This window comes from Echiichthys vipera, assembly GCF_963691815.1.
Source record: "Echiichthys vipera genome assembly, chromosome: 10".
NCBI lineage: Eukaryota > Metazoa > Chordata > Actinopteri > Perciformes > Trachinidae > Echiichthys > Echiichthys vipera.
In genome coordinates this window covers 11,384,215-11,405,577 of record NC_139835.1, presented here as the reverse complement: position 1 = coordinate 11,405,577, position 21,363 = coordinate 11,384,215, and the positions used below count along the sequence as shown (strand labels likewise).

At 40.3% G+C, this 21,363-nt stretch overlaps 1 protein-coding gene across 3 annotated transcripts in view; it reads left to right on the top strand.

The window, feature by feature from the left end:
• The window catches only part of myo1b (myosin IB), a 70,626-nt gene that overhangs the window by 16,211 nt on the left and 33,052 nt on the right, over window positions 1–21,363 (top strand). For all 3 annotated transcript variants that reach the window (XM_083922017.1, XM_083922016.1, XM_083922018.1), the window contains 3 exons: window positions 14,273–14,367; window positions 18,475–18,579; window positions 19,856–19,902. In XM_083922017.1, the coding sequence (XP_083778143.1) occupies window positions 14,273–14,367; window positions 18,475–18,579; window positions 19,856–19,902 (247 nt within the window). The remainder of the gene's footprint in view (window positions 1–14,272; window positions 14,368–18,474; window positions 18,580–19,855; window positions 19,903–21,363) is intronic.

The following is a 21,363-nucleotide window of genomic DNA, read 5'->3' as shown; positions in this document are numbered from 1 at the left end:
TCAAAACAGGTTCCATCAGTCAAGGCCAAAGTAGTTCAAGGGGGTGTTTGGATTTATCCTAGCCCCTAAAGATGTTGTGCCAGATATTTGAAGCCCCATTAACTTACTGTGTTTTAGGTGAAGGTTGATGCTTTGAATTATCCACCACTTTAAAGCAAGTAGTGTTTTTCTAATGTAGGGCAACTCAACGGCTAAAAGTCTACAGCATGATACTTTTCTATATTTTACAATAATGTTATGGTAACTATAAGCATTGACAATATTTGAACTACAATTGCCTGCTTGAACTAAATTTGAATTGTACGATCAGCTGAAAGAACATCTTTGAAGTATGAAACTTTTAAAGCATCTACTGGTAGTTATCATGTTGTATGTAGTTGCAATAATGTTAGCGAAAGCTTGATGGACAAAATTAATGTGACAACAAAACATTTGTCAGCGATAATAAATAGATATTATCTTCCAGCCTTGAACGTTTTGTAGATTTTTATTTTTTTACTTAGCGTATGATAGCAAATATAGTCATGTCATTGACCAAATGTCTGTAATCTGTACTTCTTAAAAGTTGTTTTTTTTAGCCTGAAGTTACTCCTTCAGTTGAATTGCTCACCTTACTGCCACTGCAGAGATGTTTTACAGAACAAATAACAAGCAACAGATAACTGCTTGAACCTTACAGCCCCTTCAGAACTAGCACACACCCACAAACACACTGTAAATAACACTACAATGTTGGACAGCAGCACCCATTTAGAGTCTAAGGTGTACGATTCCTTGTCATGGACAACACTATGTCAGAATGTTACAAATCTGTTTTCTGTGTCTTCCTAGCAGAACAATGTGCTTACGGTTATAGTCAGTCCCACTGTAAAAAGCTGCACACACTTACGTCAGCCGATGTTACAAACACATGCTGTCCTTCAAACAATCACTAGTCATTTCTGTCCTCAGAACACACAGGCTGTGTATGAAAGTTCCCTCATTGTCTGACTTTGTGGTGTGGGGAATTGTTTAAGCATCCTCTGTAGTCTGTTTGGACGAGGGGAGAGGTGAATGTAGCTTAAGGTTATTGATTAAAGCCAAGAAAACGTGCCTGAGCAGTATATGTTTTGTAAAACAAGTTGCATCATCGTGTGTGCATGTGTCTCCAAGCTCTGAAATACCTTGTGTACGAGTGGCAGTGTTGTTTTCTCTTCTGTATAAGCCCAAGGTAAAGAACAGTAAGTGTATGCAGGTGCTCATCCTTCTCACAACCGCTCTAGTAATCCCCAGACAAATAGAGGTATGTGTTTGTGTTTGCATCAGCTGGAGGGAGAACTGCAGCTGCTCCTCTATCCCTAAAGTTGTTAGTACACTTATTGCCTTTTACATTCTGTTTAATTAGAGTTACTGCAGATACTGGCTCTTGTCCAGGCCAGAGACCAGTTCAGTTCATATGCATCAATTTTAGAAAGTCAAGTGAAGTTAACTAAGACTGTCACCATATACAGATTGTGATTGAGGTACATTTTCATCAACTAAATTGAAGCAACAAAGCTTAAAGAAACAACAAAGAAAAAACATTCAATGTGAATGCATTTAACAGCTGCTGGAAGCATGTTACACATGTAGACAGCAATTAACTCATTTTTAGTGATAGTGACATATGTATAGACTGAGATGCATTATATTCAAAGGATGTCATGAAATAGTAACATTCAGTCCACCTTCAGTTCTGTTATATTGAATATGTGTGTGACATTTGATTGGTTTCTATTTGAAACATCATAATGAAAAATACCTGAATTTAATAAAAAAATTCAACTGAACTGTATTTTGCACTAAAGAAAATGCTATTTGATACGTAATAAATTGACACAAGAGTATACAAAAATAGGTTCTACCATGCTGTTATTTCATAGACTATTTATTCATTAAATTACAAGAGACGATGCCATATTGTGATATATATTCCCAAGATATAAAATTGAACTATTTCAGGATAGAAATTGGCCATATCATCCAGCCCTTTGTGTCTGTGGAAATGTGAATGAACCACTCATGTGTCCATTTCCTCTGCCGGCCAATTTAGCAAAATGCTTCTCTGCACAGATGAGGCACCTCGTAATTAACTGGCAGGTGTTTTCCTCCCCTCTACACAAAGTCAAAGCATTAGCATTGAACTAATCAGTGGCCTTTCTCCACGAACAGCAGCATTACAGATGGCCTGGAGTCATCTTTTGTAAGTCCCCTGCCGCCCAGGCCAGACACAGATTGAGGGAAGTATGTGTGTGCGTCTGTGGACAGGAAGCTCACCCCATGTCTCTAGGGGAGGATCCTATTTCCCCAATGTTTAATGAGGTATCAAGACCCCTGATGCTGTCTGCTCTCAATACCTAGTGCTAATAGAGCATTGGCTACAGGGGGGCATCACGACTGGCGGATGGAGTAAAGAGGCCCCGTGCAAGGTGTATGTCAGGGTTTTCAGCTGTTATGTACGTGGTTATGACAGTTTGACGGTGAAATCTGCTCTAGAGGTTTGACATTAGGATTGTTATATCCCCATGAGTTGCTTATTAATTAAACGTGTTCTTTAGGTGTGTGGAGGCCTATGGCCAAAATCTTCTATCCTGATAGATAAGTCGATAATTATTTTATAATAAATAATACAATCATTCATTAAATATTTAACATCACGAAACCGTAGAAAAATATATATCATTCACGTTTTTGTATTGTTTTGATGATGTCTATATATCCAGATGTCCTTGCAAGGTCTCATGCCAGCAGGCCTTATGATACTTCCCAGGACACGTGGTGTTTTAGCCGAAGCGCTTTCACTCAGTGTGGTAAAGATTTTTCCTTTACTCTTGTACAACTAGAGTAACATCACAGTTAATAGGTTTGTCATATCTCTAGAATGAGTATAGTATGTTACATTCCTTGATTGACACAAACCTAATAAAACACAAAATTAAGAAACTGCAGTGCATGTACACCCTTAGCTAAGAACACAGTTTCCTTGTCAAAAGCACTGAAGAGGACCAATCACATGTGGGGGAGTAAGCTACTTGTACGTAGAGGTGCTCCAATACCATAGTTTCTTCTGACGAACAAATGTATACAAATAATAAATGCTATAGAACTTAAATTTATTATTTAGTTTGACAGTCATAACTGAAAAAATAATCAATCTACTCTTAAGTAGATGTTTGTTAAGGAGCTAAATTATTTGGTATCAGATCTGTGAATAAACTCACATACTCGCAGATTCTAGCACTTTAGGCCGTATCACTGGCATTTCTGATACTGGTATCAGAACAAGTCTCCCTGTACTGAGTGCCTGCCTGAGCAGCATCACACTAGAAGCATTCCCTCTTTGCAGTCTCGTCCTACGTAATGTGTATATTCATCACAGCTATGAGGTGCTTCACATCATGTTTCTCGACCTTTTGCATAGGACTGTGCAAGTGGCTTTTAGTAGTCTTTTAGCCCCGGCATCACTATGGGCTTATTTCTATCAAACCTCTGCTGAATTTGTGAGAGTAAATTGACCATGCTGTGTTGTGTAACACAAAACTCCCAGTGACCCTTTTGTGTTAGGATTCATTTCAAATCTGATCAATAAAACTGGTTGTTGTTTTATATGCAGGATGTTGGTTTAAGATAAAAGATCCATTGTAACTTAACGCACTATCTGTGGGTAGGATGGACTTTGGAGCCAGTTATTGCATCATGGCATCATAACTGTGTTTACATTTCCATTGATGTCAGTTGGAACACTGATCAAAAGGCAGTAAGTAAAAGTTGGTAATCCCCTATATACATAGAATTTATTTGGGCAGCCCACCCAAATACATTTGCTCCTTTCCTTGACCTGAAATGCTATTTAAACTACAATAATACTGAATTCACCTTCATTTGTCATAGGATAAATGAGTTCCCCAATGTGGAATTGACTGTGTGAAAGCAGTGTTGTTTTGCAGCAGACTCAAGTGTCAGCATTTCTTGTAAATCTCAAACTGTAGAAAACAGGGCTGCAACTAATGATTATTTTTCATTACTGATGTAATTATTAAGATTTATTGCTTAATTGTTTGGTCTACAAAAATAGTGAAAAATGTCCAAGATGATGTCTATAAAGGACTTGTCAATTGGAAACTGTGTTTTCCGTCATTTTTGCATGAAAAAATACTGTAATGATTAATCGATTATCAAAATACAGTAATCTATAATAATTTTTCTGGGGCAACTAACCAATTAGTCAATTAATTGTTGCAGCTCTATAGAAAACCTGATTGCCCAATAGGCCCTAATTAGACATATGAATGTCTAGTTATAATTAAGTCCTGTTTGATGTCTTTGTTTCTTCTGAAAGATATTAACCTAGGACAGCCACATCTCTGTAAAATAGTACATATCTTTTTTGATATGTGCATTTCGTCACTTAATTTAATCTTTTACAGCTGTGATTATTTGGCAAGAAGCTTATTCCACATGCACACTGTTTTGGTATTATATAAGATAGACAGTTGTCAGGGAGGCCTACATAAGTTACAGCACAGAACCTGTACGTAGGTAGATTTAAGTGGGCACTTGTTGAATTGGCATTTTGACTCAGGTGGGAAGAGTGAGTCCTCTCCAGCATGTGTGTTGGCGTAATGGTGAGCTCGGAGAACCTCAAGAGGCATGATTGGTAAAGTGTTTGTGTGGGTTAATTTTTCCACCTACTTCTTCAACCCAAGAATAAAATGCAAATGTATTAAATTGGATAATGCAAGCATTTATAATCAACTGCTACATTTGTACATACAGGCAGCGTGTCTATTAGATGAACACAACAGTCCTGGTCTCTTTCTGCCCTGAAACTTATAGATCCTCAGCAGAGCAGGGTGTTTGAAAAATCTCCTTAGATTGACATTCAAAGTCATTGGCCTTATTTTTTCTCCCAGTATGTTGGTTAAAGCTTTCCCTTGGCACAGGAGAGCTACACCTTACCACACACATGAAACCCAATGTCCCCGGTGCAAGTTTGGCATCCGACTTTTGCATGTCATCCCCCTCTCTCCATGTGTTGTTTAGTTAGTACACTTTCAATCTATGAAAAAAAGGCAAATCTCCAGAAACTGTGCATAAATTACAGTCCTACTGTTTATAATGCAGGCTTGTAGTTGCCACAGGACCCTGTTGCTAGTTAAGAAACCGTTTCTATATATGGTCATTTCATTTCTACCTTAGTGGTTGTACCAGTTTTCTTATTGAATATCTCATCTGTGAACCAGGTTCTCTTTGGCAGCTTATAGTATCTGAGAATACTATGCCTGGAGGCAATCATTATTAGTGAAAGGTTATGAATCCGTGTTTTCAAAGATTATGCACTTGATAGCTGATAGGTTAACACAATACTGATCAAACATGGCCCGCACTTTCATTTATTGTCTCTGTGAGCATAAGATTTTATTTTATAGATTTAGTTTTATCTGTGACCGTCCAAAAACCATTGTAAACTCTCTCTCTTTTCATAGCCAGGACAATGGGATATTGAGCTCTTTTATCTGTGTACACAGCTTGCATAACAACACGTGAGAGGCATACCGAAATGGTGGCAAATAGATAAGACGAATGTAAGCTGTGCAGAATATTGTTCTGCCATGCAAATTTATATCTTAAACAATAATAATTTTAATGTGTTAGTATCATTAATAAGAAGGCACTCATACTTCCATTGCTGTGCTATGCAACTATTATATGCACAAAAAGACAACAAAAAAGTATTGTTATGTTAGGACACATGTTGTGGGTCTAACTCTGGCCGAATCCTCTTTTAAGGCTTTAATCTACTGTTCTGCATATTTGGTTTTTGATGGTGGACTGCAGATCCTGCTGTTAATTTGCTGTTGCTTTCATTGTGCAGCTGGTACACAGTCCTGGTGGGGCAGCATGTGATTGGTCACATGAAATCAAATGAGCTGTAAAACTGATGTGGAAGACCCCCCAAAGGGCCTCACTATGAGCCCTAAGGCTGGCATTACGCAGATAAACTGTAAATGATAATGTAATCTACCGAACAGCATAGTGGGTTTAAGCTTGTGTCAGCTAATGTTCACTGCCAAGCTAGCTTTTTGTATGGGAACTTGGGCTTGAACAATTGATATTTTAATAAAGTTGAAAAATTATTCATAATTATCAATGTTTTTTTTTTTTTTTATTGAATCCAGTACTTTACACCCAACTGAAAAAGTCTCATGCAGATATGGGGATAAGATGTTTTTCTCCGGCTGAAATTGATTCAGAGGGTTATATTTTCACTTTAATGCAAACTGAGGAACAGCCCTATAAACACAAAAGTCTGTCACTAAGACACTGTGTCACAGAGTGAGTTATCAAGACAGACCATTGGTTAAAAGGAGTGATGACTTCTATTTGTCGGTCAAGTTGAAGCTTCTCCATTGGCCTTCGCTTTTTCAAAACGAAACCGCAAGTTGTTGTTTTTGCGGCACAACATGTTTGTCACTACCCAAATCGCCTCTTTTGAGAAATTTAGGGAGAGCTCCATATTAAGAGAAGGTGTTCAGTGCAAAACGTTAGTGTGTATGAAGCAAGCATGTGTGGTCAAGCAACAGAGAGTGACAGTGGATGAGCTCGCTGACAGGTGTACGAGGTCGAAGAAGGAAATACATAAACAGTAGTTGTAAAGTGGTAGAAAATTTACAGTACAGGTTTCAGTTTGGATAAATGTCGCAGCTCTGCGGCACCAACATTTCAGGCCTTGGGCATGCTCAACATTACCCCCTGTTTTAACAAAGTAACATTAATTACCCTTTAGATGAGTAATCCAGAACAATACATTGGTAAAAATAGCATGAATACTATTCATTCAAAGCGGTCCTCAATTATTTGTCTCAAATGTAGCTTTACGTGTCATGTGGTATTCTACTTCAGTTCTAGGTTTCAACCTAGTCTTGTTCACTAAAGGTTGATGTTTCACTATAATGATGGTGTATTTTTTTGTAAATGTGTTTCTTTATTTCAGCAAAAGGAAACCCTGTGAGATATCGGTGCTTTGATTCACTGTTGCAGGAACCCAGTTACAAAAAGTTAAGACAGTGTGGGATAGAGCCTCAATGACTCTGCCTGTTGTCTGAATGAGCTTGGTGGGTCACACGTTCCCCTTGAGGCCTTTTGCTTCTTTGAAGACATGCCAAGAGATCTTGTACTAAATTAGGCGTAACAGTTTATTTCTGTGCAGCTTTGTGAGTGTGTGCAGGGGGTGTTGTGATGCCTGCAGGGCTCAAAGACTACACATTTATTTTTAATATTGGAAAATCAAATCAAACTGATAATAGATATTAAGACATTATTCACTTTTCAGATTTTAAGGTCATAGCAGGTCATGCACTTAGGTTGGAATATATGTTACAATTTTACTGCCGGCCACAGTCATCCCAGCAACTGGAGATTGCCGATCTATCCACCCAGTTCTGTGTGCCAGTGGCGGCATTGGCAGTGACCAGTCTAGTACAGTTTGTTTAATAGGTCACTTGGTCTATATGTCATCAGGACTATACTTCAGTGTCACAATGGGTTTTACATTGCTCCGAGAGCCTGAAGTGACCGGAAACACTGCCACTGTGGAAGGCTGACACATGAGCGAGCAGGATTAAGAGAGGAAGTCCTCAGACTTGACAGAGCTGGTGCTTTCTGGGCTATAAAAAGACATATTGCTCCTCTCTTTCCATCATCCTGTCTGTGGCTGTGCACATGTGGCCATGTATTTTTTTCTTTCCTGAAGTGTATTTTTCTACATCTTCTAGCCAAAGACACAAGGCCTTCATTGTAGGAAATATCATGATTCAGACAATCCGGTCAACTCTTTTAGCCTTTTAACACTCGATAATTGGGAGTTATAGATTTTTCTGCATGCTGATTTTCACAAAATCCACTGAACGTGGCTCTGAGGAGCCTGTGTTTGAGTATTACTTTGAGGATGTTTTTGCTAACTTACTCAGCTTGCTTATTTCCTGCTTTTACGAGGATCAGACAAACAACTAGAATCTGTGTGTTTCCCTGCTACTGAACACTAAATTGCTGTGCAGTAAAGTAAATTAAAGCCCTGGACCCCCTCGAAGTTTGATGTATGGGTGGGGGAGTATCAATGAGTAATTTAGCAGAGGTCCCAGGGAGCTCCAAGAGAGTGTTGAGTGAATTAGAGATCTGTGGCAGCAGTGCTTCACTCTGAGCTTGTAATTAAGAGAGTAAGAGGAAGTTATTTCACCTTGCAAGTTTTGAGGGCTTTTTTAAATGTAAGAGCAGAGCAGCTCATTGTCTGGAGAAATTGCAACAAGCAAGTGACTGAGTTTATAATGTTTCTATCATGCGGCTCGCTCAAAAGCAGAAGAAAACAATCATATGAAGCTGAAGGAGGGTCATTCAGCCAAAGACGCTTGCTTAGAGAACTTGTTTCTGTAAGGGCCGATGCCACAATCATCAGTCAAATTCGAGGAACTGTAAAAGACTCAGTTGTTCATGACCTAATTACCAACCTGCTACGTAACCATAGTGTATTCTACGTCATGCCCTGCCTCCTGCTTTATTTATTACATTATGCAGAGTGCATATAAGAAAACGGCTTTTGCATCTGCTCCCCTGTTCACCCGCACCAGCAGGATCACAAACTATCCCTGAATGCGTGCCACTGTTCTGAATATGCATGTGTGTCTCCCACCAGCCAACCACTCTTCCACCTGGTCATAAAACATCAGGGAAGTGTTGCTTCCTTGTGTGCTCCGTCAGTGCCAAGCGGATTTCCTGTGGCCTCTAGAGGAGCCGGATCACACTGAGATCACAGGTCCCCCCCCGTGTATACAAACAAATGCATAATAGAACAGCGGAATTTAGCATCAAAGCTCTGTAGTGAGTTTATTCATTTTAGGGCTGGAGGATGAACAAAGTTGGGCTTTCTTTAAACAAGTATTTAAATATGCTGCATGTCAGTATGAAGACATGCCTACCAGCCTTTGAGAGAGATGATTATTGTTTGCAAAAGTCCTGTCATCTCCAAGTAGCTGGGTGGGCTGCGCTCCAGCCCATATATTACAGCTTCATTAGCATCTACAAATCATGACTTTAAAGTGCTGAATCTGCCCTCAGAGTACTCCACCCTTTTCAGATTCAGGTCACACACCGCGGGCCCATCATCTCCTTCTCTGTTCCAGTTACCAGAGGTTGGTAGTAAAAAGAACTGACTAGACTATTTTCTACTGCTTACCTCATGCCAGTGTGGCTTTGTGTTCACCGCTGCCACGTGCAAGTCCAAATTACAGCCTGCAGGCAGATGCAAAGGGGAGGTGCCAAGCGGCACTTATGGTCCAAGGCCGGCCTTATCCCGGCCTTATCCCAGCCTAACCCCCGCGCACACAGCTCCACACACTGATCAGGGAGGCCTCTGGGATTTTGGTGCCTCACTCACTGCTTCCTCTGCCTTTGATGGTGACCTTGGTGCTTCATCATCATTTTGACTTCGCCGTTTGTGAAGTGGTACAGCCAGTTGCTGTTCATACTGCTTTCATGGCCCTAATGATAGCACAATGCTGTAGCCACAGGCAGGATCATTAATTCTAACTCTGCCTCGCTTTTGTATGTGGGAATAAAAATACAGATTAGTTTTTTTGTGAAGTTAGCTGTGTCTTGTACTTTTTTCTTCTAAATGTTTTAAGATTTAAACCTTTTTATCATCTGTATTTGCACAATTTTGGGTGTGGCTTGTGACTTCTATTCATATTGTGATTATGCGATGGTCGTTAATATTCATATGACTAGATGTCATGTGTTTGTGTGTATGGACCTCCCACTCCTATTTTACACCCCTCTCCTTCTCCTGGTACACTCCCCCTCACACTGGCCTCCTCTGGGGGTGAGATAATTGTGTGATGGTTTGCTCATTGTCAGGATCAGGTCAGGCAACAGGAGTGTTTTCACAAAGCAGACATCTGCTGCGCTGTGCTGCCCTTTTCAGCAGTGACGTAATGTCCTATGGATTCTTACAAACGTGGTGTAAAGGAGAGAGTAAAGGGGCTGGGCTGTCATAAATTGTGGGGTCGGAGATTTCTGCATGAGAGGCTTGTGCCGGACAAGACTTTTTTTTAACAGTTCATGTAATATTCATTGTTTGTCCTCGGAACAAATTGAGTGTTTGCTTCTGGCCAAATAGCCATTTTGAATACAGTTCTTTGATTGATTTATTTTTTTAACATTTAAAATGTGGATTATTATTACTATTACTATTTGTGATATTTTTAAACCTGCATTGTTGATATTTTAACTGGTGCTGGGTCTCAGTACCAGATACCGACCATAACAACCCACTACCAAGTTGTATGGAAACTTCTTCAGTTAAACAATACCTGCATTCAAATCCAGATCTAGAAAAAAAAAAAAACTTTGTTTAGTTTTGTTGAAACAATTTCATGTGATGTGTGATCGGCTCACTACCGCAGCAGCTATAACAATACATCAGTGGTGTACAAGAATAAGTTGGACACGCTGCAGTTAATCACCTCCAGTTGCCAACTGTAGTAGTGCAACTAAGAAACTTCACTGAGTCCTCCATTATGAAATTAACCTCTTTACAGTTGTTGACTTTCAGCTGCAAACAACCACAACTTTTCGTCCTTTAAAGTTTCATACTTCCAAAACACTAGACAGAGATCAATGGGCATGATGGCAATTCCACATGAATCCAATGAAAAGCCTCTCAAAATAGTGCACCATAGCACGTCGAGTGTTTTAAAAAAAGACACCTTTTGAATAATTTTTAATTTTCCAAGCCCATTAACTCACTTCACCAGGCTGTTTCGAAGGAACTCTCTTCTCCGGTAGTGTACCCCCTTTCCTTGGGTTTTGTTGGAGCAGGGCCCACACTGGGGGCTGACGAGGGAAAGGACGGGTTGCCAGGCTTCATGGGCTCTGGTCCAAATCGATGTGTGATGGTGCAGAACCCTAAGCTCCATTAGCAAGCCTGAGCTCTAACTTTGTACTGTGGCCTGGAGCGTATTCATCTGGCTGTACAGCTCTGGCCTCTCTCTGTCATGACTTCTTACTAGCAATCAGCTACTTTTTAAAATTGGAGGTCAGTGTTAGTTCAGTGTGTGATTATATGCTCCAAGTTCTGCTCCTCACCACACAGACTGCACTAATACAGTATATTCGTTGCTCTACCCCAAATTTGATTTTTTTTTCTTCTTAGACATTAGCTTCTTTTTTCCATGTCTTGGTGTATTCATGGAAGTTGGATGAGATAAACTAATTGCAGAGGGATGCTACATAACTGTTCAGTATACAGGCTCAAATTGTAGTCTTAGCATGTCTCTAAAAAATAATTTTGAACCCTGCCTAACCAATTTTGTAGCTTGCTGGCCGGTGCCACGCAACATTTGGATATGGAGTGTGCTTGACTCTGACAACAGCTTTGCCTATACAAATAAATCTAACCTCTGCAACCATGCTCAGAGTTAGTGTTAGTGCGATATGGAAACCCCTGAATGTCAGACATTCCTTTTTGCATTCCCGTCTAGCCCTCTTGGTGTATAGAAGTACTTGATTAATGATATTACTCAGACCTGGGAGACTTGGAGTGCCCCCACCCTCCAGGCAAGGAATTAGACCAAATTAGACACTGGGGAGAGACTATTTTGATGCATTCCTCCAAAATTACCTCAATCTATATATACCCTGCAGTCAATGTGAAAAGAAAAGACTTAAAGATGTTGATCTTAGCTTGATATTTGAAAAGTTAGAAGACTGCCACTGATGGTTTTAAAGCAAGTAGCATTGGCTCACAGACACAACTCTCCTGCAATGATAGTATATTTATCATCTTGCTCAAGGGCACTTCAGCAGGGCCTGCTTTACTAGTGTTAAATAAAATGACTAATGTTCTGGTTTAGGGGAGAGAACAGCACAAGTCGCATTGAATCTGACATTTCTGAATCAGAATTGGGCCACTTGTGATACTGAATCAGATATGTATCGGATTTTTTTGAATGCAACCACAATCTGAACAGCAAGATTTTGACGTCCTTCTGACCTGTGCTGCACTGTTTTGTAAATTAATGACAAGTAAAGTTGATTGAAAAAAGAAGGTCGCCACATCCAAATACATCTATGTACAGATGTTTTCGGTATTGCTCAGCATAAACCCATCATTAAAATATCAATTTTCTTTCTCCTCTTCCTCCTTTGTGATATCACCCGCTCACAAATTTGCTGGCTGCCGCCACACACTGTTTTTAGCATTACAGTTCTACTCCATAACAATTGAGATACCTTGTTTCTAGCAGCCTCTTTGGCGGTAAGATGTAACTGCAGGTGAGCTTGTTCTTTCAGAGCCTTCCATCTTGTCATGTTCACGGTCACTATGTGTGCCGACTATTTATTTATTTATATTCCGATATTCACGATTTCTGATACAGTTGAACGCAGCATAGCTGTTAGTGACGATCTGGGCCGAGAGACCATCTGCTGTCAGCAGTGTCACTAATATGGCGACTTATTTACATCTAGCCCGGGAATGTTGCCACGGAAGATTCAGCGAAATGGAAAGTACAAGTGCTTTAATTAGTGGGTCATATGATCAATCACCATTGTTTTAACCCGCTCTTTGGTAGATAGTAACTTAAAAGACAATTAAATAGACTAAAATCTTATGGAGTACAACTTTAGGCCAAGTCTTTCAATACTGGTTGCCGTTGCCATGTTCCCTATTATTCCTATCGTCTAAAACAGTCCAAAACTATTAGTAAAAATGAACAAGATGTTTTTGTTGACATTTTCTGTTTCCCAATTAACAACACAACAATAGAATAAAGCTCATTTGGGCAGCAAAAAGAAAACCATCAGTCTCCCATTCATTGTCTATGGAGCAGCTCTAGACTATATAGTTTGATGACATCACAAGTTTGAGACTTACTCCTCTGGTTTCTGGCTTTGAAAGAGAGTAGCTCATGTTAACAAATACTGATTTAACTTCCCCAGGCCATGGAAATAACATACTGGAGTTCTCAATTTAGGTGGTGTTCCCCTTTTCTGACAGAGCTCATCGTGGAGGTCTTAAATGATCGTCCAACTCCACTTTACCTTGTCTCAAACTAACTTAATTTCTCACTAGCATAAGGCACAATCACTGCTATTACCAGACGTTGCTTAGGAAAAAATTCCAGAGTAATGATTGAATGTGAAAGTACAAGGGGAAGAGAGATGAAGAAAGAGAATTTGCAGTCCTGCATCCTGGTGGAGGAGGAAGTTGGAACACACTCCTCGTAACACTGTACATAACTGTTTGCTTGCCAAATGGAAGCTGTAAAAGGCTATTGCCGCAGCCTTACCCTTTAGTGTTCCTTCTTTCCGGGTGTATCATGTTGAAATTACAGACCACTGTGCCACATAAGATTTTTAAAAAAAAGTTGTCATTGTGATATGGGCCTCCCACCATCCACACCCTTCTGTCAAAGGTTCATCAGGGAATATCTGCATAGAGACAACAAATAATTTATTGTCCTGGAATTCAGTGTGTGTGTGTGTGTGTGTGTGTGTGTGTGTGTGTGTGTGTGTGTGTGTGTGTGTGTGTGGGGGGGGGGGGGGGGGGGGGTGATACTGCAGTATTCAGCCCCAGTTTCCCATTGTATCACTGTCCTGGTATGTGTGACAATGGGCTTCACTTTATAATAGCTGCTCTACTTTTATCACTCACTAATCCACCAAGGGTTATTCTATGTTCTCAGAAACTAATTGCATCATCCAAACACCTGCCAGCGTATGATTAAAGCAGATTTGTTTCTTCTTTATTTTTATAGCACCAGGAAAAAAAATCCACAATTTATATGGCTGTTAAAACACTGTATTCAGTTCATTAGTAAAAAGGCTTTAAACAATGTAACTGTTCTTATTTTGTGTTTGGGTGCAGTAGGTTTAGTAGTTAAATTTAGCAAAAAGAGCAGGAAATGGTCAATATTCCAACTATCAAAGCCAAATCCCAAATGTTAACCAGCCGGTGAAGCTAAATAAGGCTGCAAGTTACTCCAGTGCTGTGGCTGTTCTACAGATGCGACCTAATTTTCAATAAAGCCAACATGCTATTGATTAGTTTGGACGCACAGTAGTGTATTTTTCCTCTGAACTTCTTTTACACCACTATCTCTACATCAACCCCCCACAATATGCAGGGAAAATAAGGATGTTATGTAAGCTGGGTGCATTTACTTGTAATGTGAAAGACTCTATGGCTTTTGTCTTCCAGCTATGCTTTGGCAGATGAGGCCTACCGTTCACTGAGGGACCAGGACAAGGACCAGTGCATCCTCATCACAGGGGAGAGTGGGGCTGGGAAAACCGGTATGTAACCAAACGTTAACTCATTTTTATCTCAATGTCAGTTTATTCCAACCAGCAACCTCAAGGGTTGTAACTGCAGTCCATCACCATACACCAACATGAAACAATGTCCATCTTAACAGCAGAAATAAATAAATAAAAAATGTTTACAGCCTGGTACCAAAAACAGCTCTGCTCTCTATGGTTATTTCCCTGTGCATGATAATTGCATTGGGGGGAATTTTTATATAACTCACCTGTTTGAATTATCTTAAAGCTTAAAGTTCTGTATAATTAAAGTTGTGGACGCTTCAAGTGACAGGTGGGTGCCGTCACAGGTTGCTAGGATATACTTTGTTCGGCCCGCCTCAGCTCCATCCACTCTCCACCTCTTTGCCCATACTTCGATAAGCTGGGAGTTGGGCAGTATCAGGCACTCTGGTCCAACATCACCCTGCTTCTATACTCCGTTACACACATTCAAACCTGGGTTCCTACCTTATTGTTTCTCATATCCCCAATGCGTCTATTCCCAGTATGAACATGAATTTATGAAACGTTAAAGGAAAAAAACACATAAAAATGATCCAAGAACAGAGTAGCTAGTAGAGTTTAAAATGCATCATCAGGCTTTCTTGTCTGTTCGGCTCTTCTTGTTTGTAGTGATGAACAAACGTTTATTTAAAGTGTAGTCAAAAAGTATTTGTAAAGGCAACTGCAAGATAAGACGTACAGATTGAGATCAGAAGCAGTTTGATGCCTGTTTTTTTTTTTTTAACATGTTGGTACATGCAACATGGCTGTAACTCTGTAGAGGTAGACATATCAAAGTAGACCACCAGCATACAGATGCTTTCCTGATTTCAAGTCAGCATCCACTCTTTCAGTTAAGAAACTTCAAAGCTCATGTTAGACTATGTGCGTTGGATTAGAAATACTAAATGAAGCCTTCTGATGCTAGAGGCTGCTGTGTTCACATCCCTGGTCCTTTTTTTTCTGCTTGGTTTTATAATGATGTGGCCATGTTTGGGGAGCAGTTTCTCATACCTTACAGAAACCCAAGAGGAATGGAATTTCCTGGTCTCTGTTGGTCCTGCAGTGTCATAGGTAAAAGCCATATTGAGTTGGCAGAGCACACACTTCAGGAAAGCACTCAAAATCTCCTCATAAAATATCTTCCTGTACTATAAAGCCTTGCATTCATACTTTGAGTATTTTAAATCTTGACCCTTGCACGTAGGTTGCTTGACTGATTCCAATAATTCAACGACGCATTTCAAGAACTATAACTGTTTAATGAAGGTTTGTCTTTCAGTATTTGTAGCATTGTGCAGCTTCTCACACACACACACACACACACACACGCACACACACACACACACACACACTCTGGATTTGCATGTCCAGTTGCAAGTGTGAAAGTGAAAAAATAAACAAAAATTCATGGCTTTAATCAAGGGCTGAGCAGTATTGAGGAAAAAAATGTATATATCAACATTAACTATCACAGCTTCATCTTTATGTTTCAGGTTCAGGACTTTACTAAATATGGAAACGTGTGCTCGTCCCATTATCCCATAAACTTATTACTCAATTATACACAAAGGCACTGAAGGCCATATAGATGTCCAAATGCTGATTCATAAACAAAACCATTCCATAAGAGTTATGGCTCTTTATGTACTACTCTTGGGTGCTATTACACCAGAGCTGTTTGGTCAGTTCTAAACACCTCTGGAGCGTTTCGTCGGATACTCTGGTTGGTTTTGGACAATGTGAAAGCTCATTTGAACTCTGTGCGGACTAAACAACCAGACTCTGGTTCCCCTGCACACGTGGGTCTCGGTTTGCTTCCAAGTGCACTAGAGTCTGTTTCACTTTAGGTGAGAACGCGATCCAACCCAAATATCGGACGTGACCAAAATAAGCATTCCATTTATTTATTAATGGATTAATCAATGTGTAAATTATTATAGTGGGCATATTGTAAATAGAGAAAAATCTATTTAGGTCTAACTAAAAGGTCAAATTTACTCATTTGCACACAGATTTAACAGGTGATATTGCTCAAAACCTTAACTTATGATGACGATAAGTTGCTAACAAGGATCGTTTACCGTACTATAGGTGTTGAAGCATCCTTTGTGTCTTTGTGTATCACTGCACTGATGCCATAACCATCAACTGTATTGATATTATAACGTGTTGTTTTCATGCTGTTGATGGCTTTGAAACTAGTGGCCCATTGCTCTCTGGCTGGTGCTCAGATTTCATGACACAACTTTCCCTGTAGTATTTTGGCATCAAACATCAGGAGCTATGAAGCCACGCAAGCATTTTAACAAAACCCACTGTCAACACAGTATGGAATTATCAGTCAACCACAATAATCATTATCATCTCGGTAGGAAAACACAGAGATACAGCAATAAAACAGATCCAGGACCAAGCAATAGAGAGCACAGTATGACATTTGACAGATCATGTTTTGCATTAGGTGCTAGCCTTTATTTCGCCTCTCTCTGCCTCATGGATATTAAAATCCCCACTCCAAGAAGCTGCTCAGCCAAGTCGAGGAGATAAATTTGGATTTCAGTAATCTCATCGGCCCCGAAGCTTTGTAGTGGAATAAGGCCATCAAAAATGTGCCTACCATATCGATATGGGTCATTGGCTTTAATGTGTGTGTCTTGTTCTCTGTCTTGCTGTGGCTCCTGCCAGTGAGGAGCTGTGACTGTTATCAGATTCCAGCAGTACCGTGCAGGAGACATAACAGTTCAATTGTCTGCCAGACATGACTGAAGTTTATTTTGCTACCCTGAGACATTAAAATGTGAGATTAAGGAGTGTGTACCTTGTTACTCAGCAGAGCAGTGACTCTTGATCTCTGCATATTTCTTTTTTCCACACCTTTCTCTTCCTAAATAAAATGTATGAGCGTGTCTGGAGCCGTTTGTATGCCAGGCTCATCCGCAGCCTGTCTCCATTCTATCCTTGCTTGGCGCATCGCACACATCATCAGTTCTGGGTCACTGTCATCTCACTGGGCAGGAGCAGTGATCCTGATGCCAGCAGTCATCCTACAAGGCCATGCCACTTGTTTCAGACAGCACAAGATGCCCTTTTGAGCCTGTGTCAAATTTCTCATCCAGAAAATAATTTTTGCAAACATGATTTATTCACAACACACTCTCTTGAGTCCTCATCTGCAGTTCTAACATGAGAAGTGGGTGAATAGGGATCATCTTTGTTAATCCAAATAAAGTCAGTTTCTTCAGTGCGTCCTCTGTTTCCCAGTAAAATCAGTCATTTAAATGATAACATGATGTTGTTATGGTCAACGTCTATCTGTTTTCTTATATGAACTCTGGATAATGTCTGACAAGTCAGGTACCGACATTGTCAAGAGCTGCTCTTTTTAGCATGTAGCACGCAGCAGGAGACTGTTCGTGTGTGCGTTCTCACTCACTGGAAATGCTCTTTTTGGTTTATGCCAGGGGTGGTGCCTGTGTAAAGTGTGCAGGAGACAGGATACAACCAAGTTTCTTGCCGTGCCATTTGTCTGATGATTTTGGTGTCTGCCCTTAACGAAAGAAGTTCACAAAACTTTTCATCTCTCGAGTTGGACATTTTTGTTGCCATCTTCATGTAAATGACCATTTTTCTTCACCCTTGTGTGTTTGTATTCTTCCGGTTTTGCGTTGAACCACATGAAACCTTGTCAACATGCCCACTAGATCAATGAATTCTCACAAATGGGCCCTTGCACAGACTTTGTGCATGGGAGCTGGCAGGGTAAACTAAGTTAGATGTCCGATACCACTGATTTGGACAATTGCATTTTCAGAATGCAATTCCATTCAGGCAATGTCTAGATAAGTTCAGGGTTTCAGTGCTTGTGTGAAAGGGGCTTAACTTAAAAAAGTGGGTCTCCGTTACGAAGCTTCCTCCTCTGCTCAGTACCCCAGACTAAGGAATGACCCACACCCTCTCCTGATGAGTATCAGGGGGGATGAGGTAAGGGGGACTTTATGGGGAATGTTGAGATGGGTGGGCACGTCGCACTTGTTCCCCAGTCATGTCTAGCAAAAGCTTCGACCTAATATTTATAGTGTATATGTGTTCCAGAGGCCAGTAAGCTGGTGATGTCATATGTGGCTGCGGTGTGTGGGAAGGGCCTGGAGGTGAATAAGGTCAAGGAACAGCTGCTGCAGTCCAATCCTGTGCTGGAGGGTGAGTGAGCGCCATTCACACTCAAACTAATCCAGGGGCTAATTCGTCTGAAGTTCACATTTGGAGATTATACACGTTGGCCACTCTGCCCCATTTCAAAGACTCCTCAAAATGCAGCTGCCTTCTGCAAAACATAACTTTTAGATGTAGAACACACACAGATAAACAGAGAAACACATGAACACAGGAACTGTATTGTCATAGACACGTAAGATGATCAGTAGATAATTAGGAGCTCTATATACTATGTAACACACTTTGTATTTCCTCTACTTCTCCCCAACACACACACACACACACACACACACATATACACGTGTATACACACGCACACACACATACACACACACACACGCACACACATATACATGTGTACACACACACACACACACACACACACACACACACACACACACACACACACACAGTCTCAATCCCACTGCTCAGTGCTGGCACAGAAACAGCTGTATTTTAATTGGGGGCAGTGGACAGGAAATGCTCATGAATGATGAAGCTGTATGCCGGGGGCTGAGTTGCTGCAGAAAACCTGCACATCTGCAAGAATTTAACTCCTGCCAATCTAATTGCCTTAATGCTAAAATAAAGGGAGAGGGGGGCACAGGTATTGTGCTACATACAGTGTGTCTGTGTCATGCTCTGCACCCTGTGACTCTCATTCTTTTTCAACCAACTATGGACTTAAAATGCACATTAATCAGCCGTTATCAGCAGTTAAGCAGTTATGCTAATAGGGCTGGGATGCACAGCACATTAATAGCATTTTAATGTTGAAATGTAGAAGCAAATTGAGAGGGATTGGAAAATACTGCTCTGAAAGTTATGCACGTAAAATGAGGAGTACTTATGCACGCGTGTTTCTGATACATGTTTTCGATCACACTCAAAATTCATGCTTGACAACATTGTGACTTTAAAATCATGTTTGATATTGTTTGTTTATAAGCACTGGCACACATTGGAGCACTTTGACTTGGATGTGGTGTGACAGCAAAGGTTCAGCCCCGCCTAAGCCTAGAAAGCCCATGTGCTTTGCTTAATCCATACAGAATTATGGGGCTTCATCAGTACTAATAGCTTTGACATCCAGCCCGTATATGATTGACAGCAAGCTGGAGGGAGGCACAATGTTTTGGGATATTTGTAAACAAGCTTTGATATTATTGGCTGTAATTCTATACTAGACGGATTGGCATGAATTATGCACTGGTTACAATGTTTTCAACATGTCCCATTATGCTTTTCACTCTTTTTTCAGCCTTTGGAAATGCCAAAACAGTTAGGAATGACAACTCCTCCAGATTTGTAAGTATTTTCTTCAGAGCTGTGTTGTTTAATTGGATGTTTGCTTCTCTAATGAGGCCTTATTTACTGAATATTATGCACAGCTTGGATGTTTTCATTCAAGCTAGTGCATAATCAGGCACTTTCATCAATGTTTTTCTACTTTTTCTCCTAAACAAGCCCCACAGTGTTTGATTCCCTACTTTTGTGCCCATTATTATACCATATTTTTTCATTTCTTCACACAGTCATCATTCATGTGCTTGCATCAGTCTGCCTCTCACTAAATTAAACTTCAAGTAGGATTTACAATATTGTGGTTGCTTACTTTCTTCACTTCTGTAATTGGGTTGAGCTGCATCAGTTCTCATGACAGTTATTCTGTCGAGACACTGGCATTAAGTCACAACAGCCTTTGCACCGGCTTAATGGTTTAAGGCCTGCAGGGGTTTGTGTATATAAACTGGTTTGAAGCTCACAAGATGTCAAGGATAATGTTTCCTGTAGACACATGTCCTTGTTAAGTGATGCATGTTAGTACGTGTCTCACAGCAACATTAAATAGGAATGCACCGGATGCTATTTTAAGTCAGTAACTGTATCGACCCAGAATTTCACAGTTTAGCAGATACAGTTGTTGTTTATTTTGTTTGTTGCTATTCATTCCCCCTTTTGTGCCAGAGGAACAACCAAATCTTAATTATGAGAACTATTTTTATGGGCATTTGCCTGTCTTTGAAGGAACATACAGTTCAATCCTACAAACCATAACCTCCTTTCAAGTGGCAGATTATTTTTTTGAAAAAATAACTGCTTCAATACCTTTTTTTAAGCTAACACAAAATTAAGCTGGTGTTAAATTGATGCAACACAGAAGATTAACATTAATAAACACGGATAAACGGAAGTCAACAAGGTGAATATCGGCAGATGCCACACAATCTGTGCACCCCTGGCATTAAAACGAGGAATAACATCCTTTTTAGGGGCTTTTAAATATAATGTACATTCTGTACCTCACAACAACCCACGCACTGCCTCAATTACAGCAGGCCTTGCACGCTTGATATATTATACTTGCACATGTTAAATGGCCTTTGTAAATGTACTTTCCTTACGGCAAACAGGACAAGGCCTTTGACCTACACTTCTGTTCATCTGCTGCAGAGTCAAATGTCAATGCAGACCAAGCACCAGTGTTGCCAACTCTATTCCAAAGAAAGTAGTTAGCACTTGCGCCAAATGTCTCCAAAAGTCACCAGACGAGGCCAACGCTCATTTGCATATTGGTGGCATTGTCGCGCAACTTAGTGGTTGTGTCGGCTGTCTGTGCAGAGAGGCTGAGATTCCTTCTGTGCTGTTGGCAAAAGAGCAGTGGACCGTGATTACTCTGAGCAGAATGCATTGGAATGAATTACAATATATTTCACCCTGTCCCATGATAGTCTGAATATGCCACTACATTGGCAACCCTGCCAAGCA